Source organism: Haliaeetus albicilla, chromosome 5 (genome assembly GCF_947461875.1).
Source record: "Haliaeetus albicilla chromosome 5, bHalAlb1.1, whole genome shotgun sequence".
NCBI classification, from domain to species: domain Eukaryota; kingdom Metazoa; phylum Chordata; class Aves; order Accipitriformes; family Accipitridae; genus Haliaeetus; species Haliaeetus albicilla.
This window is the reverse complement of record NC_091487.1, coordinates 2,170,662-2,187,474: the sequence shown is the minus strand read 5'-3', so window position 1 is coordinate 2,187,474 and position 16,813 is coordinate 2,170,662. Positions and strand designations below refer to the sequence as shown.

Sequence of the window (16,813 nt, the reverse complement as noted above, 5' to 3'; positions counted from 1 at the left end):
AGCCCAGGTTGGGAGTACTGGCAGAGCAGCCCACGCCACCGGTCATGCGTGCTACAGCAGCGCCAGGGAGCTCTGCGCACCGACCAGTGACCATGCTGTGATAGCATGGTGATGCTGTGAAAAAAACGTGTTTCCAAAGATTGTGGGATCTGATGGAAGAGGATGGTTTTGTTAGAAGAACTAGAAGATCTTTATTCTTTCATGAAAGACTTCATCGTCAGGAGATGGCCTTTCTGAAAAATTCTGTTTAAAAGGGGGTGACTTCCTCCTTATTGTTTTGTAGCCTGAGATTTCTACTGAAGCATCTGATATTTCTGAAGAACTTTAACTAAAAATACAAAAGCATACAGCAGGAAGACCTTTAATAACTGAAATAGGCTGGTGCTTCTCTGACTGAAAACAAAGGAAATCATATATAGTGACAGAGCTTCCTTTTATTGAAGGACCAGATGGTGACCAGAAAAATGATTTAGTAAAAAAAATTGATCCAGGGTGAGTGTTGGTGATGGTGGTTCCAAAGCCTGCCTTTGTCCTAAAGGGATTTGCGTCTGTGCTGAACTCGGGATGCAGGCATGGGGCACAGCCAAAGATTTCCTGGCTGTACAGCATTGCACATCACAAACAGCTCCCTGTCGGCACGTTGCTTCTTTGCACCATGCACGTTTGTGATATCTGTCGTAACTTCCCCGATTTGTGCCGTTTCTGAGCTCTGGCGTTTCAGAGGGGTGGTTTGGGCAGGGCATCCACCTCTCTGCTCTGTACGCATTCAGTATTATAGGGCCTAATCCTGCAAATGATGAAGTGCTTATTGTGGGACTGAGTAGCCTAAAAATGAATTTTGCTGCTAAATATTTCAAGGGAACAGGGATGAGTCACTTGAGGAAAGAGTGAGGGTGTAGCATACCTGTCTGGATCGCTAAGGGAGGAGAGCTGAGCACCGTGGTTCAAATGCACCAGGCAGGGGAAGGGCTTTTTCAATATTTATAATTAGGCTTTTAAGAAGGTTGCTTGATACAGCAGATGGCAAATACTAAGTGAATATTAGGTGTTATTTGAGTATGTAAGTGCTGAAGTGTGTTAAAGTTTTCTTTAACCTTTTATGCGGTAGTTTTCTTTAACCACTGTGAAAATTCTTCCTTGCAATTAAATACTTGGGATTTTTGATTGAAGCAGTATAATATTTAACAGTGAAATAACTCTTGCAGTTATTTTCCAGATTCCTTTTAAGGAGACAAAGAATATGTGTGAATTAGGAGTCTCTTCATTCTAAAATTAACATTTTTACATAGACTGAATGTAGTACCTGAATGTTTGTTTAATTATCTCTTAGAAAAACATAAAGGTATTAATAGGAGTTAAACCAATATGCTTTAATAACCATTACCTGCTATTTCCATTAGTTCTTTTATATTTATGTGAGTTTGGTTTGTTTGTCCACTTTTCAGTTTTTTTCTTAACCTATCTAAAGAAAATTCTGGAAAAGAGATATTAAATTATCTTCAAAAGTCAAAAAGGGTTTTTTAAAAAGTCATACTTTTGCAACACATGGTAGGATCTTTCCTGCAAGGATTCCAGAAAATATACCTCTGAAATATTATGATGAATTGCCCCGAGAAGCAGAAGGAGAGACCTTTCTGGTCTTTGCAAGGCAGCAGGGTTTGGGGGGGTGGTTTAGAGGTCTGACAAGAGAGTTCCTTCTAATAGCTGGAAAGGCCCATCTCATAGAGCAGGGAAAATAAGCAAATAGAGCACAGAAAATGGAGAGAGACAGCAAGTCTGGTACTCAAATAATAATAACAGTTCCCATGTCTAATCAGGTAGTTATGTTGACAGTTTCTTTAAAGTCACATTGAATCTTCAGTTTCTCCCCAACCGAGGCGCTTGTACTCACTGATTAAATATCCCGGAGGCCTGTGAAGAGATTTGAATAGGGGAAACAATATAGTTTTAGCAGCAGGGAGGGGGATGATTTGATCGAGAGCAGGTTGGGTAGGGCTGGACTGGAGGAATGAGATGTGACGAGACCACATGGAGATGCAATAGAAAGGCGGTTCTGGTAGGACTCCTTTTAGATGTTGCTTTGAGTTCATCTCCGCATAGGTCAGCCCTTTGGTAACTGCGGGAAGGCTGCTCCGGGGAGAACAAGAGACAGATACGGCAATCCTTCCCCCATATCTGAATTTAAAACAAGCTTCCTAGGGTTTGACAAATCTTCAGTGCAGTTTTTTTCACAATTCGTTCATCCCCTTCCGAAACAAATGCCCTGATTTATGATCGCCAGTTGCTGGTGGGGAGCAGCTCCGAGCAGAGGCGACTCCCATGGCTTGCAGCCACGCACAGCGTGATGGCTACGCGAAACGGGGACGTACGGCTTGTGTTTTGCATCACAGCATTGTTGTGGGATTGCAGTCTCTTTTATGGGTCCATAAAACACTTTGAGACCAAGTGCATGGCCAGCAAAACTAAATACAGCTCAGACCTATCTGCAAAGTTGGCAGATGATGTTCGTGTGCAATGTCTCTTCAGCTGAAAAATGCTTTAAAATAAGCGCAGAGTTTATCCCGGCTAGCTCTCGGCAAAGTGTGCAGGCTGCAAGGGTGTCACCAGCGGGTCCCTGCTCTGCCAGGGATGTTCCTCGGTCCTGGGGAGGGGTGAGACAAATTTGGGTGCCGTGACTTGCCCATGCAGAGGGAGGGACGAGGGACAGCTGTTAAGGGTTAAGACATGCTTCCTTCGTGATGTCTTGTAAGATAAAAACAGTTGCCACCGTGTTCAAGATTTATGTTTTCAAACATTACAATTTTCATTTCACAAAATAGAAGGAATAGCAGTACAGCCCATAAAAGATCATCAACAGAGTAGATGCTATTGAAAGTCTGTGGATTATACCCGTTTCATGGCTTTTTAAAGAAGCTCATCATTATTCAACAATCACATTCTCGCTAGAGCTAGTCAAATAAAGCAAATAATGATTTGCAGATATGTGGGAAAATTAATGTTGCAGCTTTACTCCTAAGTTATTTCTTGTTTGTTTACTCATTTGAATATTTTTCACTTCCAAAAGTTTCACGTGTTTTAGCACAAATATTTAATCTTATAAAACTCAGAGCTGCTGTGTGATGCTTGCTGCTTGTTCAATATTTTCAGAAAAATTATTTTCCTGTCAAGCAGTGAAAGCAGGACAGGGGCATCAACCAAGAAAAATCCCTGCAAATGTCTGCAGCCAGTGGATGCAACTTGAACCACAAAATTGAAGTTATCACATTCTTCAGAGTGGTGACTATGTGTCTGTGATTGTAAATCCTTTTGCAAACCATGCACTAACATGCGCTGTTGCAGCCAATGCAAAAAAAAAAAAAAAAAAAAAAAAATTGCACTGAAATCTACCTAACTCAAAATCCATCTAACTTGAAATTTAGACCTTGTTAGGTCTGAAAGTTAGGTTAGCTGTAAAACTTTACTCCATTGAAAGCTCAGTCTGGCACATGGTGTCCCCTGTCTGGATGAAGTGTGAGGGGCAATCTCAGTGCTGCGGATAAGGCGATGTGCAACTTGACTTTGTCGTGCAAGTGTTGTCTGCACCCGGGAGGAGAGTTTGCCTTCTTCCTGCACTAAATGGAGCTAACCAAAATTATCCACTGGCACGTGTCTATAGTTATGCCCCTGTATGGTAATAGGTGGGTTTGGCTTGCAGCTCTATTGGGAGCATTCCCTGGTACTTTGGGGGGCTCACGGCTCACTCTTCTCTGAAACCCAGCTCTGCCAGATGTTCCCCCGTGAGATACCTCCTCCTGGACACCAGCTGGAAGTTGGGACAAGAATGATAAATTTAAGAAATGTCCTTTTTCTTTCTGACTTTACCCTGTTAGATCTTCTAGGATGTCAGGCAGGTTTTGCGTGACATCGTGGTGTCAGTGCAGCTTCCCACCAGGCTGCTGTTATTTTGGTTTTAGTGTATTAAACGGAGTATGAAAAGCACCTAAAAAGGCACCTGCCAGTGATTTGTGCCTCGTGTGACCTTTCGCTGCTGTGAGCTCAGGCCTTCTCTTTCACCTTTCCAGCTCTTGCTGAATGCCATCCTCACGTGCCTTGTCTGATTTATACTGTTAAGAGTCCTGGAGCAGAAAACGGCAAGTTTTTTTCTGTGAGAATCTGTTGTTAGACCCACTCTACAGAATTGTTCAAGTGTTCAGTAACAAAAACCACTATTGGTTTTAACAAAAATCACCTGAAAACTAATTAGAAACTGATGAGCTTCAGCTGATCCTGGCTTTCTAAGAAGAAAATAGGAGTTTGATGAAAAAGAAAATTATTTAGGGAAAGTCAATTTTCAATTCAGATGGTTTTAAGACAGTTCTTGTTGACCACTACCTATGAAAACTGCTATTTAACATTAATTTTACAATGCGGGGGGGAGGTACTTGATATGCGCACCATCATGGTTTTCTGGAAGGAGTTAGATTCAGGAGCTTACCCTTTTTCATATATTATTTTTCTCATACAGTTCTCCATAACTGGCACCCTGTAGGAGCCTAAGAGAGACTCCCTGCATCACCCTTAAATCGCAGCTTGGGCAGAGCATTGCCCATCCCTGACCTCGTTCACAGTGAGGAAATGCAGGAATGTGCTCCCGAGGCTTTTGGGGTGAGAGCTAAACAGTCCTCTCTGCCTCCAGAATTGCTGGAAGGTCATTTGCTCAAAGGATTCAACTTATTTGTCAATTAAAGTATCCTCTGTGAGCGACAGTAAGTATCCTCTGCAGAAGTTCAGCTTCATTAGGAGAACAAGCTATTTTTTTTCTTTTCTTTTTTTTTCTTTTTAAGCTAGAGAATAAAAGTAGATTTTTATTTGTCTGACCCTACCCTGACATGGGTAGGGCTGATAAATTTACCACTATAAACTAAACTGTATAGATCCAATTACCTGAGTGGCTGCAATATAATCCTCAGCTTCCTCCTCCTGGCTTGCAGAGATCCGTGCATGCTAAAGCAGTGCAGCTCTCTTGTTCTCCTTTTTCCAGAGTAATTACTGCTTATAAACTGAATTTGGCAACACAGAGTATTGCTGGGCTCAGAGGAAAATATTTTTGTGCTTGTCAGTGCTGTCGTATTTCATTTATTGGCATGTTATCACGTAGCTGTACTCGCTGTCGTGGCGGTGTCACGCCGTGTGGATGACACCCGTGTTACTCTCTAAAATGGGTCCTGCCCCGAAGAGCTTGCAGTGGGAACGCGGCCCCGGGAGAGAAGCGCGGGTGGATGTGGGTGCCCGGAGAGGGGGACCTGACGGCAAACCAGAAGTGCTGGCACAGGTGAGGCAGGGCTCGGCATGCTCGCTGCCACGTTTGCAGGATGTAAGTTGTCTATTAAGTTTCCTAGGTTTGTTTGTGGTTTTTTAAGTTTAAATGTTGGTGATTTATTTATTTTAAAATATACCTTCTTTTTTTTTTTATATTAGTCACATTTATTACAGTGAAAATATACCTGAAATAGTTCTACCACAGGCAACAATCTTCCCTTTTCCTTTTTCTTTCCAAGATTTTTTAAATATTTTGCAATAATCTTACAACAAGAAAAGGTTCTCTGAAAACTACTTCACGGGGATTTCTGGGAAAGAAAACAAAAATTGAACAAGAGTTTGGGGCAGATGCTCAGGTGGCATCCGCAGAGCTGTATCTTTGAGGAAACCCACAGTGTCCTGGGTGTTGGTGCCAGCTGGGCACGTTCCTTGAATACTGAGATGTGTCCTACGTAAGAAATGTTTTATAAGGACTGATGGGAATGTAGTAATTTATAGTAAGTGTGAATTTTAAAAAAATTCCTATTAGGGTATTTTTCAAGTGCCAGTGGTATATTGTAAAAGCAATGATTGATAAACACTGTAAATACAATGGGTGTTCCCTCTAGGTGCTGCCTATCCTAATTAGCTCCCATTATCAAAGGTGCACTTCAGAAAGACTGCTCATTTACCACTGTTTTACATGACGGTGATGGTCCCATAGGTAACCAGGAGCTTTGGAGGTCCCTGGCATGATGTGCCCTCCCTTCCCTAGCACCGTGCTTGTCCCTTGGTCCAAAAGGTTCAGAAAATTTCCATGGTGTCACACCTGGGAAGCGAATTTCCTCGCAAATAGGGATTGCCCTTGGCGTGTTACGGGTTGTTTTCTGTGTACAGGGCTGGTTTGTGAATGCGTGGTTCTAGGTTGGTTTTGCAATTCTATTTTAATTTATGGGTGGGTATGCAAGTGATTTTTTTCTATTTCCAGACATAATGTTTTCACTTCACTGAAATAAATCCATTACCCGAGGTTGTAATATCTGTCTCTGAGCTTTACCTGGAAAATCTCTGTTGTCATTTTCATGGGGATCACAATCCTTATGTACTCGAGTTTCCTAAAGCTCTCTGGCCATCTAGTCTGGTCTTCTCTGTGTCCCGGACATCAGGTTTTATTCAGTCACCTTCACATCCAACCCAGTAGCTAAGCAAAACCACAAGTTTGACTATAGAATTCCAGAAATACATGAATTCCAAAGTGTGCTTTTACAGTCTGGTCAAAGTCCTTTGAATTTTCTGTATGGTTAAAAGACCAAGCAAGATCTGTAAGGCAGCACTGTAAGAAGTTTCTCATTGCCTCAAAAGGGTATTTTCATGATTCTTTTTTGCCTAACTCTTTGGCATTATTAGGATCCCTCAACTTCACAAAACAGAGCCTCTGCTTATTTTTTTCATTTATTTAAGTATATACGCACTTGCTTTCTGCGGCCCTCTGTGGGAACCGAGGGAATCTTACATACCAGAATCTCAATTTAGCCACCAACCTCCACAAGAGTTAGCTTTAAACTGTAAAACTGTTTATAGTTTATAGGGATTATTATTATTTTTTCAAATGTGTGCATAATTGATTTTTATTTATCTTGAAAAATACGGTGTTCATTTAGCTTCAAAAAGATACAAACAGAGGTTGAGATGCTCCGTTATCCACTGACTTCTGGAAGCTGTTGGAGGCATTTTCATGGAGATCATGCCCTGCCTGGATAACAGCAGCTGTAAATCACTTAAGAGCTGTAAAGACTAAAGAATTCACCTGCCTAGACTCGCGTAGTGCTTCCACCGTTCTCATAGCCGAGAGCGTTTCTCCATGGCACCCAGAGAGGACTGGCTGGTGTTGTCTTTGCAGCGCCCAAAGCAAAGGCAGCTCTCCAGTGGCTCCTCACGGAGCAGACGAGGCAGACGATGGTGCTTGTCCTTCCCCTGCCTCCTGGGGAAAGGGTCCTGGGTTTTGGGGGGGATTGGTGGATTCATCATTGGAGGACGGCGGAGGAGGGCTGGCGGGGTGGATGCTGCAGGCGGAGCGGCCGTCTGCTCTCCGCCACGCTGCTTGGCACGTCCTTTGCCATCAGAGGGGTCTTGGGGGTAGTTTGTTTTCGCAGAGCTGGGGCGAGGTCAGTTTAGTGGTCCCCGTTGAGTACTTATACAGATCCCTTGGAAGGGAGCACTGCTGCAGTGGGTATGCTCTCCAGCCCTTGCCGTCAGTCTGGCTGCTTCTCCGCGGTAGCCAGGAAGCTGCTTTGATTTTATTTTTTGGTGACGTTTTGTTTTCTACTGCATTAAATAGAACCAAGTCAGGACCTGGAAAGCTTAAAGTGCCATTTCATTTTAGTTTTCAATTGCGTATGAAAATAATCCTCAGAATAGCTGGAGGCGCATGGAGAGAACAGCTGGAGGATGGAGACATGGGAATAAAGACTGCAGAGGGGTGGAAATCGTGTAACGCTTTGCCAGCATCATAATGAGTCCTGCAGTGCAGATGAATAGAGCGATCTTTCCCCAGCATGTCTCAGCATCCAGTGATCTGCTGGAGGCTCTGTTCCCACCACCAGTTTTCACAGCCGCTCGTAGGTGTATCGTGCCTGGCCGGGTCCGACTCTGTTCTGACTTTAACCTCCAGAACAAAACACGGCAACGAGTTGCCCAAATGGCCGCAGGACTTTGTCTGAAGGAACAGTTCCTGCCATTTGCCTTAAACCTGCTGCTGCACCATCGCTTCGCTGGGTCTCTCCCTTTCAGTTAGCTCTGGACGTCGCCGGCTGTTTGCACTGTTAATGAACACTGACCTGTTTTCGGAGAAATATCCGCGACAGCTCCAAGATCTCCGTCCTTAAAGGCATCACTTGATTAGGCTCCGTTGGACTGGACTTCATTAGGAACTGGGTTTTTCTTTGCAACCGATGAATTAATTATATGCATGGGTTTTATTACTGGTTTACTCAAATTTGCAGTATTCTTCCCCAGCTGCTGTTAGCCAGACTCAGATTTAAATCCCCAACGACACCCCCAGCATTGCAGTCTGCGGCACTGCCCACGAAGGTGAGCAGCGGGTGTCTTTGGGTGTCTTCAGGAGCCCACACCAACACCAGAGGACATCCCAGGTACTGTGAACTCCGCAGCTCTTCTTCCCCAGTATCTCCTGTCTTCAAGTCTTTTACTAATACACAAGAAGATGCCCCCCCATCCACACCTGTGCACCCTAATCCTTGAGAGCTTGGGGGTTCTTCTAAAAGCTTTTGCTGAGGTACCTTGTTACAATTAAAAAAAAAATAAATAAAAAAAAAGGAACAATACAGCTTTACTGTCAGTTCTACTGTCTGCTACTGGCGCTCCAGGAGTGCGGCTTCTCTCAGCAGTTTTGCCGAGGAAGTCTGCAGAGCTGTATATCAAATGAAAGTGCACAGACTTCCTTTATTTTTAGGTTCAGAACAAATGATACTGGAGGAAGGTAAAACCTATTAAAATATTTGAATAGACATTATATATGTTATATTGACTCTATTGATCTATACAAGCACATATCAGACAGCAGAGTTCCATGCATCTAACTCTGGTATATTTACACATATATATTAATGAATCATTTTTTGTTATAAAAGCATGCAAACCTCATTGCCAACAACATAGTATGTAATATCTACTTTGTAACCTATAAACTACTCACTGATGTGGCCTGGGAGACAAAGTGCTGCCTCTGCTGGAAGTTGAAGAAATGCCACGTGATTTTCCTGAGAGTAATCTTCAGAGCCTGGGCGTGATATATCAGAGGCACAGGTGTAGGCACAAAATAAAAAAAAATAAAATTGACTGCCTAGCCCAAGCCTTCATTACCAGGCAGGATACAAATCCTAGCAAGTAACTTTCCCTCACAGGCAAACATGCTCTCAATAACTTAAGAAGAAAACAAAAAGGAAAGAAGAAAGGCTGCCTTTTTAAGCTAGAATGACTCTGACTTTCCACGGCACATCCCTCAGGCAATAAAATAATTTACAGTACGTTTCAATCAGATATTGGAAACAGCGCTTGCTTAAATCAGCTTGGCTTCACTGGCATTTTAAATATGTGGTGGTTTAGCAGCGGTCCCTGGCTGGGAGGGTGTGAGTCCCCCCTCCCGCATCGCCCCGTCCATCCCGGACGTCCATCCCCTGCCCTCCCGGACCCTCAGCCCCTGATAAGATGGTGTCACCTGACCTGATTTATCATTTACTGCTCTTGTTTTCTGTGGTGCAAATCCTGCCCTGAGAGTAACTAAAGGTTACTCCTTCTCTGTAGCTGACGTAGATTGTTGTCAGAAGAACATTCTTATTGGGTCAATCAAATAAAAAGCGGCTACAAATGCAATAGGAACTGAAGCAGAGGCATCAGTTTTTCATATTTATTCCTGTTGCTAGAGCTGGGAGGGAGAAACTAATTAATTTGCTTAGGCTAGAATGCAAATTGGAGAAACCAAATCAGCAGGTAAAAGTCTCTGCTCAAGGCCACACAGTCAAAATAAATTCACTGAATGGTATGTTTTCTCCTTAACAAATCTTACAATAAAGACCATGATATGATCCGCACCATGAAGAGCAGCTGTCTGCTTTCAAACAAACAAGCAGCCTTGCTGTCATTTCTCTTGATAACTAGAGAGCCTTCATTTTCCATTTTCTAATCCTTAAGACATGAATGTACTTAGGCTAAAAAAATTCATTAAACATTAATATAAAGCCTGTTTTAACTTCAGACTGTTTGCTTCCAAAGATAATTGTTTAAGAGAATGAACTGTATTTCCGTTGCGGCTTTTCCATATATTTTTCAAAAACTAATGCTGGAATTATGAAAGATAAGAATAAGTACAGCAAAGTAAATTAAATCAAATTGCTAAAGCCTTGGGGAAGAGCTAATGTAAATGAATTAAACACATATAAGTTCCAAACAGCTGCGGAGTAAGTTTCCTTCTGAGCATCATTACTCTCAGAAGATGCCTGAGACACTAGCACCTTTGCTAGCTGTGAAGTCACTATCTTGTAAAAACAAAAAACAGAAAAATAAACTGTTAGCTCTGGCTACTGTTATATATTGTAGTTTTTATCATCCCTTTCCTTTTCCATTAAAGTTATTACCTGCAAAAGTGTAACTCTGAAATGAGCAACCAAAGTTAATTTTCTTTTTCTGTCACTGGGTATCATCTGTTCATGGATAGATGGAAGTTCTCTATTTTAAAGACTGTTTTGACCTTAAAGGCAGGGGAAACTTTCATTTAAAAGCTATTTAGAAGGCTAAAGTATCCTATAAGTAAATAAACCAGGGGAAGAAGAAAGAGAGGACTGAATACCAATATATGCTAAAAGTCCTTAAAGTGGAGCTGCCATGGAGAGGTGAACAGAGAATTATTGTTCACTGAATGTGGTGCATCAAATGGAAGCAGCAAAACGAACAAAAGAGGAGGACATTATTGTAAATTGTAGACAAGTTTTGGATGTTCAAACATTAAATGGCCTTATAAGTAATGGGCGAAAATGATAGCAAAATCATCCACTAAAGGCTATTTAACACATCACACACACAGCTTTCAGAAAGTTCCTGTCCCAAAGCTCTCCAGTGCCCTCTGTGCTCTCCCTCTCCCCCGGCACTCAGGACCAGTGGAGGATGCTGGGCCAGGAGGGTCTTCAGCTGGATGCTCTTCGAGCATCCTTATGTTGTATTATTTGATAGGGTAATCTGTGTCCAGCTCAAAGTTGGTGAGAAGTTTGCTTGGATTTCAAGGTATATTATGATGCTGGCTCTGAGGGTGAAGGCAATAGGGCTGAAGAGGCTGCGGGTATGGAATTATCACAGCTGAAATGGAAAGAAAACTTGGAGAGCTTACTTCTCAGGGCAGAGAAATGACTGGACGATAGTAAATATTAGTAAATTTGATTAGTAATTTCTCTGACATTCATTACATATCATGATTTAGAAGGTATTTGGAAAATACAATTGTAAGACAGAGTGCTTTGAGGAAAATATAAGAATCTGTGAAAGGCAGATCAGGCTTGACTAGCTAAACAGCTCTCCCTCAGAGGAAAGCTGAGATCTGGCACGTTTTCTTTTCCAAGAGTAATTTTTATCTTTAAGACAACAATTCTCTGCAAAGCTACTGCCTTGCAAAACTATTAATGAAGCAGAATAAGATGGAGAGATTGTACAGTGAGGGCAGATGAAGGCGCTATTGGGTTGTGTAGGAAGGGCAAACATGAGGCTGGAGAGAGAGACAAGTGGAATTTCTTACTAATTTGTCTTCTCTGATATTTTTTATTCTGTACCTAGGCAGAATGAATAGTCAAGCTGTGATGAAATTTTCTGATGACACAAAATTAGGGGATGTTATCAATGGAAAGAAGGCTTGTGGTATTGAGGATTTAGCATTTCTGGTCTTTTATTTGGAATTCTCTGTGGCTGTACTGCAGCCTGTGTACCAGTTAAGCATCTGGCTTCAAAATTATACAAAGCCATATGACATTTAATCTACAAGGAGGAAGGGTCAGGCTGGGATCAATGGGGTTTTGAATCAGTAGTTTCCATGTCATCTCTTCTTCATCAGTCATTTTTGGGGGAATCTCAGTCAGGGGCAATTGTCCTCAGAGTTAATATCTGCCCTTTCATCATCCTGCACCATTGAGCCCCGTGTCCCACCTCTGATGCTGTTCATCACTTCTGCCTCTCCGCTCACCTTGCTGCCAAATCATGGTAGTCCTCTCCCAGCAATTCTAAACTTGGATCATGATACAAGATAAATGGTGATTATTGCAATGAGCTACAAATACGATACGTAGATGTCATGAGCTCTAAGCAGTGTTGTCTTAATATGACAGTCTCCAAAATTTACCTTAAGTTCAAGTACTCTGTGTTTAGCTGGATTCTCATCTAAGCAAGAGATGGTGAGCAGCAGTACATGTGCAAGTATGGTTCCTAATTAACAGGAGCTGAGGGAATCTGTTTACAGCTTCCATTTTGTAGGGAATGAAATATAAAGAGTCTGAAGGTTATTAGTATCTGTGATGGAGATGATACCAACCAATGAAGAACCGGAGGACAAGATGCTCTTGGAGACATAACGGTAAAAGAGAGCTCCTTCTGAAAGGAGCACGGCGTGGACTCTGTGAAGATCGTTCTCTTGCAGAGCTTGTCAGGGATTTTATATTTTTATGTTTTATGTCTGTAAGACAACTCTTTTAATATGGATGCAAAGATTTCATGTCTCTTACTGGCACAGGAGGCTTTCAGGATTTCTCCTTTCTCACGGGCTAAAAAATGAGCTGTGTTTTTTAAAGAGCCAGAATGTCTTGTCACTCACTGTTTTGCATTCAATTGCAAACACATGCACGTTTTTCATGCACGTTACCTGATCTAAGTAGCTATGCTGACAAGAGCTGAGTGCCAACATTATTCTGTCCAGGTTGCCCTTATTCTTCTGCAATGATTAAGTTATCAAAAGGCAAATTGGAGGGTGAAGTTAGGGTTTTGCATACACTGTATGTTGGCTACATTTTATTTATTTTGTATTTTGCTGGAATCAAAAGTCTGTCAGAGTTTGTAGCTGCAAATCTAAATTATTTAAAATGCAGTTTAATTCAAGTTATGGGAAAACGGCCAATTCTGTGCTTACTGGAATATCATAACTACCACCTGAGTGGATAGAAAATATTAACATATGATTATGTATTTGTTGAAGCCTGAAGGCAGCTGCTGGGATGAGGTGTGGAGGGGTGTCTGTGCTGCTGCATTGATCCATCTTCTGCCACTGCAAAGTTAGGTCCCCTACTGAACGCAGAATTGCTGCCTCGATGCCGTGCCAGGGCCATTGTTGTCTTGTGTGCTTTATCTAAACCGAGTCAAGGCTTCTGTCTCTTTTTCTCCCCCTTCCCCTTCCAGAAAGTCCCGTGTGTCGGGGTCTGTGGTTCCTCTGTGAGGCTCCGGAGGGCTGAGCCTCCTGGGCTGCACAGGCGCAGGACCTCTCGCTGCCTCTCGAGTGATAACGTCGGTCAAGTAGCACGGTATCTTTAAGTACTCCGCAGAAAATGTCAATAAGCAGAATGCAATGCCTTGGATGTGTACGTTTCTGTTACTAGCTGATGGGTATCTATCGAGGTTGTATACTTACCGTTATTGAGTTCCCTGCTGTGGATGCCAGGTCGTGCCGCGGTGCTCTAGCCTTTCAGCAGCGGCTGATTAACTCTGTCGCTCACGCTAATTCGCTCACGAAGCTCCCACTCTCCGCTCTTGTCTCCCGCAGACCCCCCCGCCGTAGAGCCCACCTTCCTGGAGATACGGCAAGGCCAAGGTCGGAGCATCACCATGAGCTGCCGGGTCCTGAGGGCATATCCCACCCGGGTCCTCACCTACGAGTGGCGCCTGGGCAGCAAGCTGCTGCGCACCGGCCAGTTCGACGTCCAGGATTCCACGGAATACACCGTCGGCAGCCTCTCCCGCGACAGCTACGGCATCTACAACTGCAACATCATCAACGAAGCGGGCGCTGGCCGGTGCAGCTTCCTCGTGACAGGTAGGCTCGGCGGCGTCTTGGTGCGGCGAGGCGATGGGCTGAGCGTGCTGCAGGCTCGCGCTGGGTAACGCGAGTCATGCTTCAGCTAACGAATTGCCAACGAGATACATCTTTGGAAGTCGAATCATGGCTTAAGGCAGCTGGTTTGGATTCTGGGGAGGTTGGCAGCAACATAGGAGATTTAGCTTATTTCAGTGGTTTGAGGATAAAGATTTTTATGTGCAAAATGTAAATATCCCTTCTCTGCAGGCATCTGTCAGTACGCTTTTGAGAGGCCTGAGAGAGTCATCAGGCAGCAAATTTCTGCTGTTTGAAGTTTGCAATAAGGCTTGAAATTCCTCTTCTCTTTTGGTACGCTCAGCAAGCTCGGAGACCGGGGTGGGCAGACCACAGTCTCAAGCAACTTCAGGCTACCCAAGTACAGAGGGGTGTTGAAATCTGTTCCTTTTCTCAAAAAGCAAAGGACTTTGTGAAGTTAGCACACAGCATCACAGACTCAGGGAGGATGTGCAACCCCTGCCACGATCTACCCATGTTGTTTAATTAATGCACTGGATTGAGACAAAATGTATGTGTCTTTATCGTTAGTATCTTGGATCTGAATGTTAAACCGGGTGTTTAGACATGCAAGTCTTGATTCTTCCTCTGTTGGAAACCAGTTGCCAAGACTGGAAGACTCAGCTGCCTGATCCTGCAACACCCCATGCCTGCAGCTGACGTTGTGCCCAAGCTGAGGTCCTCTGGTCTCTGGAGTCACATCAGCTGTAGGTTCCCCATCCCTCGAGGCTGGTTGTCCAGGCACTTTTTAGAATCACTGAAGGGAAAAAAAGCATCTCTGTGAAGTGAACCATTTCCTCCCAAGCCCTGCGGTGGGTCAGGACCCCCCTGTTCCTCTGCACCAGCTGGGAGGGGTGTCCAGCCACCCACCTTGAGTGGGCTCTCTCCGGAGGTCAGCACGAGCAGCCCCAGCTTCCCTAAGGATGTCGGAGCAGTAGCCCTATTTCAGCTCAAAATCCCTCCCATCAGCTGCTTGAAAAGGAATGATGGGAAAAGAGACCAACAAAGAAGAAATTCAGAATACGTAGAGGAGAGCTGTCTTAGAAGGAAAGATCCTTCATCTTAGGCGGGATTTTATTAAGTGACTTGGGTCCTGCTACAATCCAATCTAAGTGAGGTTTTGCTTTTGGGGTTGCTGGCAGCCTGCCATTGTTTAGGAAAATGGGCATTATTATTACCTTCACTGCTACCAGCTGAAAGGGCATGGATTTAATGGATGAGCTGCAGAGCACCTCTCAGGGACCCTGTTCTGCACCAAGTCCTAGATATCAGGATAGGCCCTCCACACACATCCGTCCTGGGAATGAAGGAAGCAATTTGATTCAGCTCCCCAGTGTTTTTCATAAAATTTGGTTTTATAGGAAAAAAATGTGGGCCTGCTTTCATGTGGATACTTTTTTTCTTTTTCTTTTGGACTTAGTTGAATGGCATCTCGTTGGCAGGGATTTCATCAGGCCAGCGGCGCAAGGCACAAATGTGGTGGGAACGCAGCGAGCACCCCAATGACTGATGGCTCTGCTTCTTTCAAAATGTAATCAAGCCTTTGGCTGACTTATCATTCACAGCCTGCGTGGAGGTATTTTCACAGCCACTGACTTCTCCAAATCTTTGGAGTTTAATCTAAAAGGTGGCTCTGAAGGAAACCAGAGAAACAGTCTTTTTCCTTAAATAAGTAAATGCAGTTCAATTTACTGTTCATCATGCTTTGGACCCGAGACTGTGGAAACCTATTCTAAGGCAATTATTCTACCAAGACTGGGGCAATCTTAGTGGCTTTCTGTGATTTATTACCGTGCCAAAGCAAGCCACATAACTGAAAATTAGTACTAAAATGGTTTTATGATATACTCGCAGCCCTCTGTGTGCCTTGCTCATTTTTAGTTTGTACCATTATGCGAATTTATGCTGTATGGTTGGGTTAAGGATGCTGAAAGTAACACTTTGACTTTTGTGCTTTCCTCAGTCTTTTAAGTTTAAAACTGACATATTTAGTAAATATATGTTTTGACACGTGGAGCTGAAACTGCTCTCAGGGAAGAGAAGCAGCTGTATTCTGGTCCCAAGTCTCATCAGGACAGATGAAGTTAAAGCACTGGGGAACTGAAAAAGTGTAGAAGAAAAATGACAAAGTGGTTAAAAAGGATGCTTACATTTCACCAGGAATGTGAATACAGAAAAGAAATGGGTCACTTCTTAGATACACACATGGAGAAAAAAGCCAAATAAATAACCTGGTGGCAGAAATCTGGCGGTACTGGAGAGCTTTTCTTTTTGGCGGAATAATGGGAGTTGTAGCTGATTTTTAGTTAGTTTTATTTCCAGGTTTTCATGTAGTAGCGGTGTGCTGCAATGCTTATGTTGCAGGCACTGCAGAGAAGCATTGGTATGCTAAGAGAAAGGTTTTCAGTACAGTATTAAAAGCAGCCTGGATGAAAAGATTTATACTGGCCCTGGAGTTTGAAAAACCTGTTTTTACTGCATTTGTATTTTGAGCCAGATTTGAGAAGATGAAAGCAAAATAAATCACATGAAGAAAAGGGGGTTAATTTATATCAAGTGCACCAGTCTGAGGCAGATTTAACCTGCTACTGTCTTAAAAATAAATAAGAACATACAAGCAGAATTGTATTTGTAGGAAAGCAAAGATGAGTTCATGCTACTCACAGCTTCACTATCTATATATTTTATTCAGTGGTTGATAGTGCATATCATATCCAAAGAGCAACAGAAAGTACGTTTCAGGCAGTGTGTTGTTAAAACCCTGCCAAAGCTGGGAGCAGATAGGAAAAAAAAAAAAAAAAATGCACAAAATATCATGAATGGCACAGAAGCCTCCGTGGAGGTGGAGGAAGGACTTGAGTGCTGGAGAAAGAGGCTGGGTGAGTGCAGGGAGGGTCCCCTCTC

General features: G+C 43.2%; 1 protein-coding gene across 1 annotated transcript in view; it reads left to right on the top strand.

Annotated features, from left to right (window-relative positions):
• MDGA2 (MAM domain containing glycosylphosphatidylinositol anchor 2) overlaps positions 1-16,813 on the top strand; it is a 382,087-nt gene that overhangs the window by 286,412 nt on the left and 78,862 nt on the right. The window contains exon 9 of the mRNA XM_069783014.1: positions 13,583-13,852. Coding sequence (XP_069639115.1) covers positions 13,583-13,852 — 270 coding nt within the window. The remainder of the gene's footprint in view (positions 1-13,582; positions 13,853-16,813) is intronic.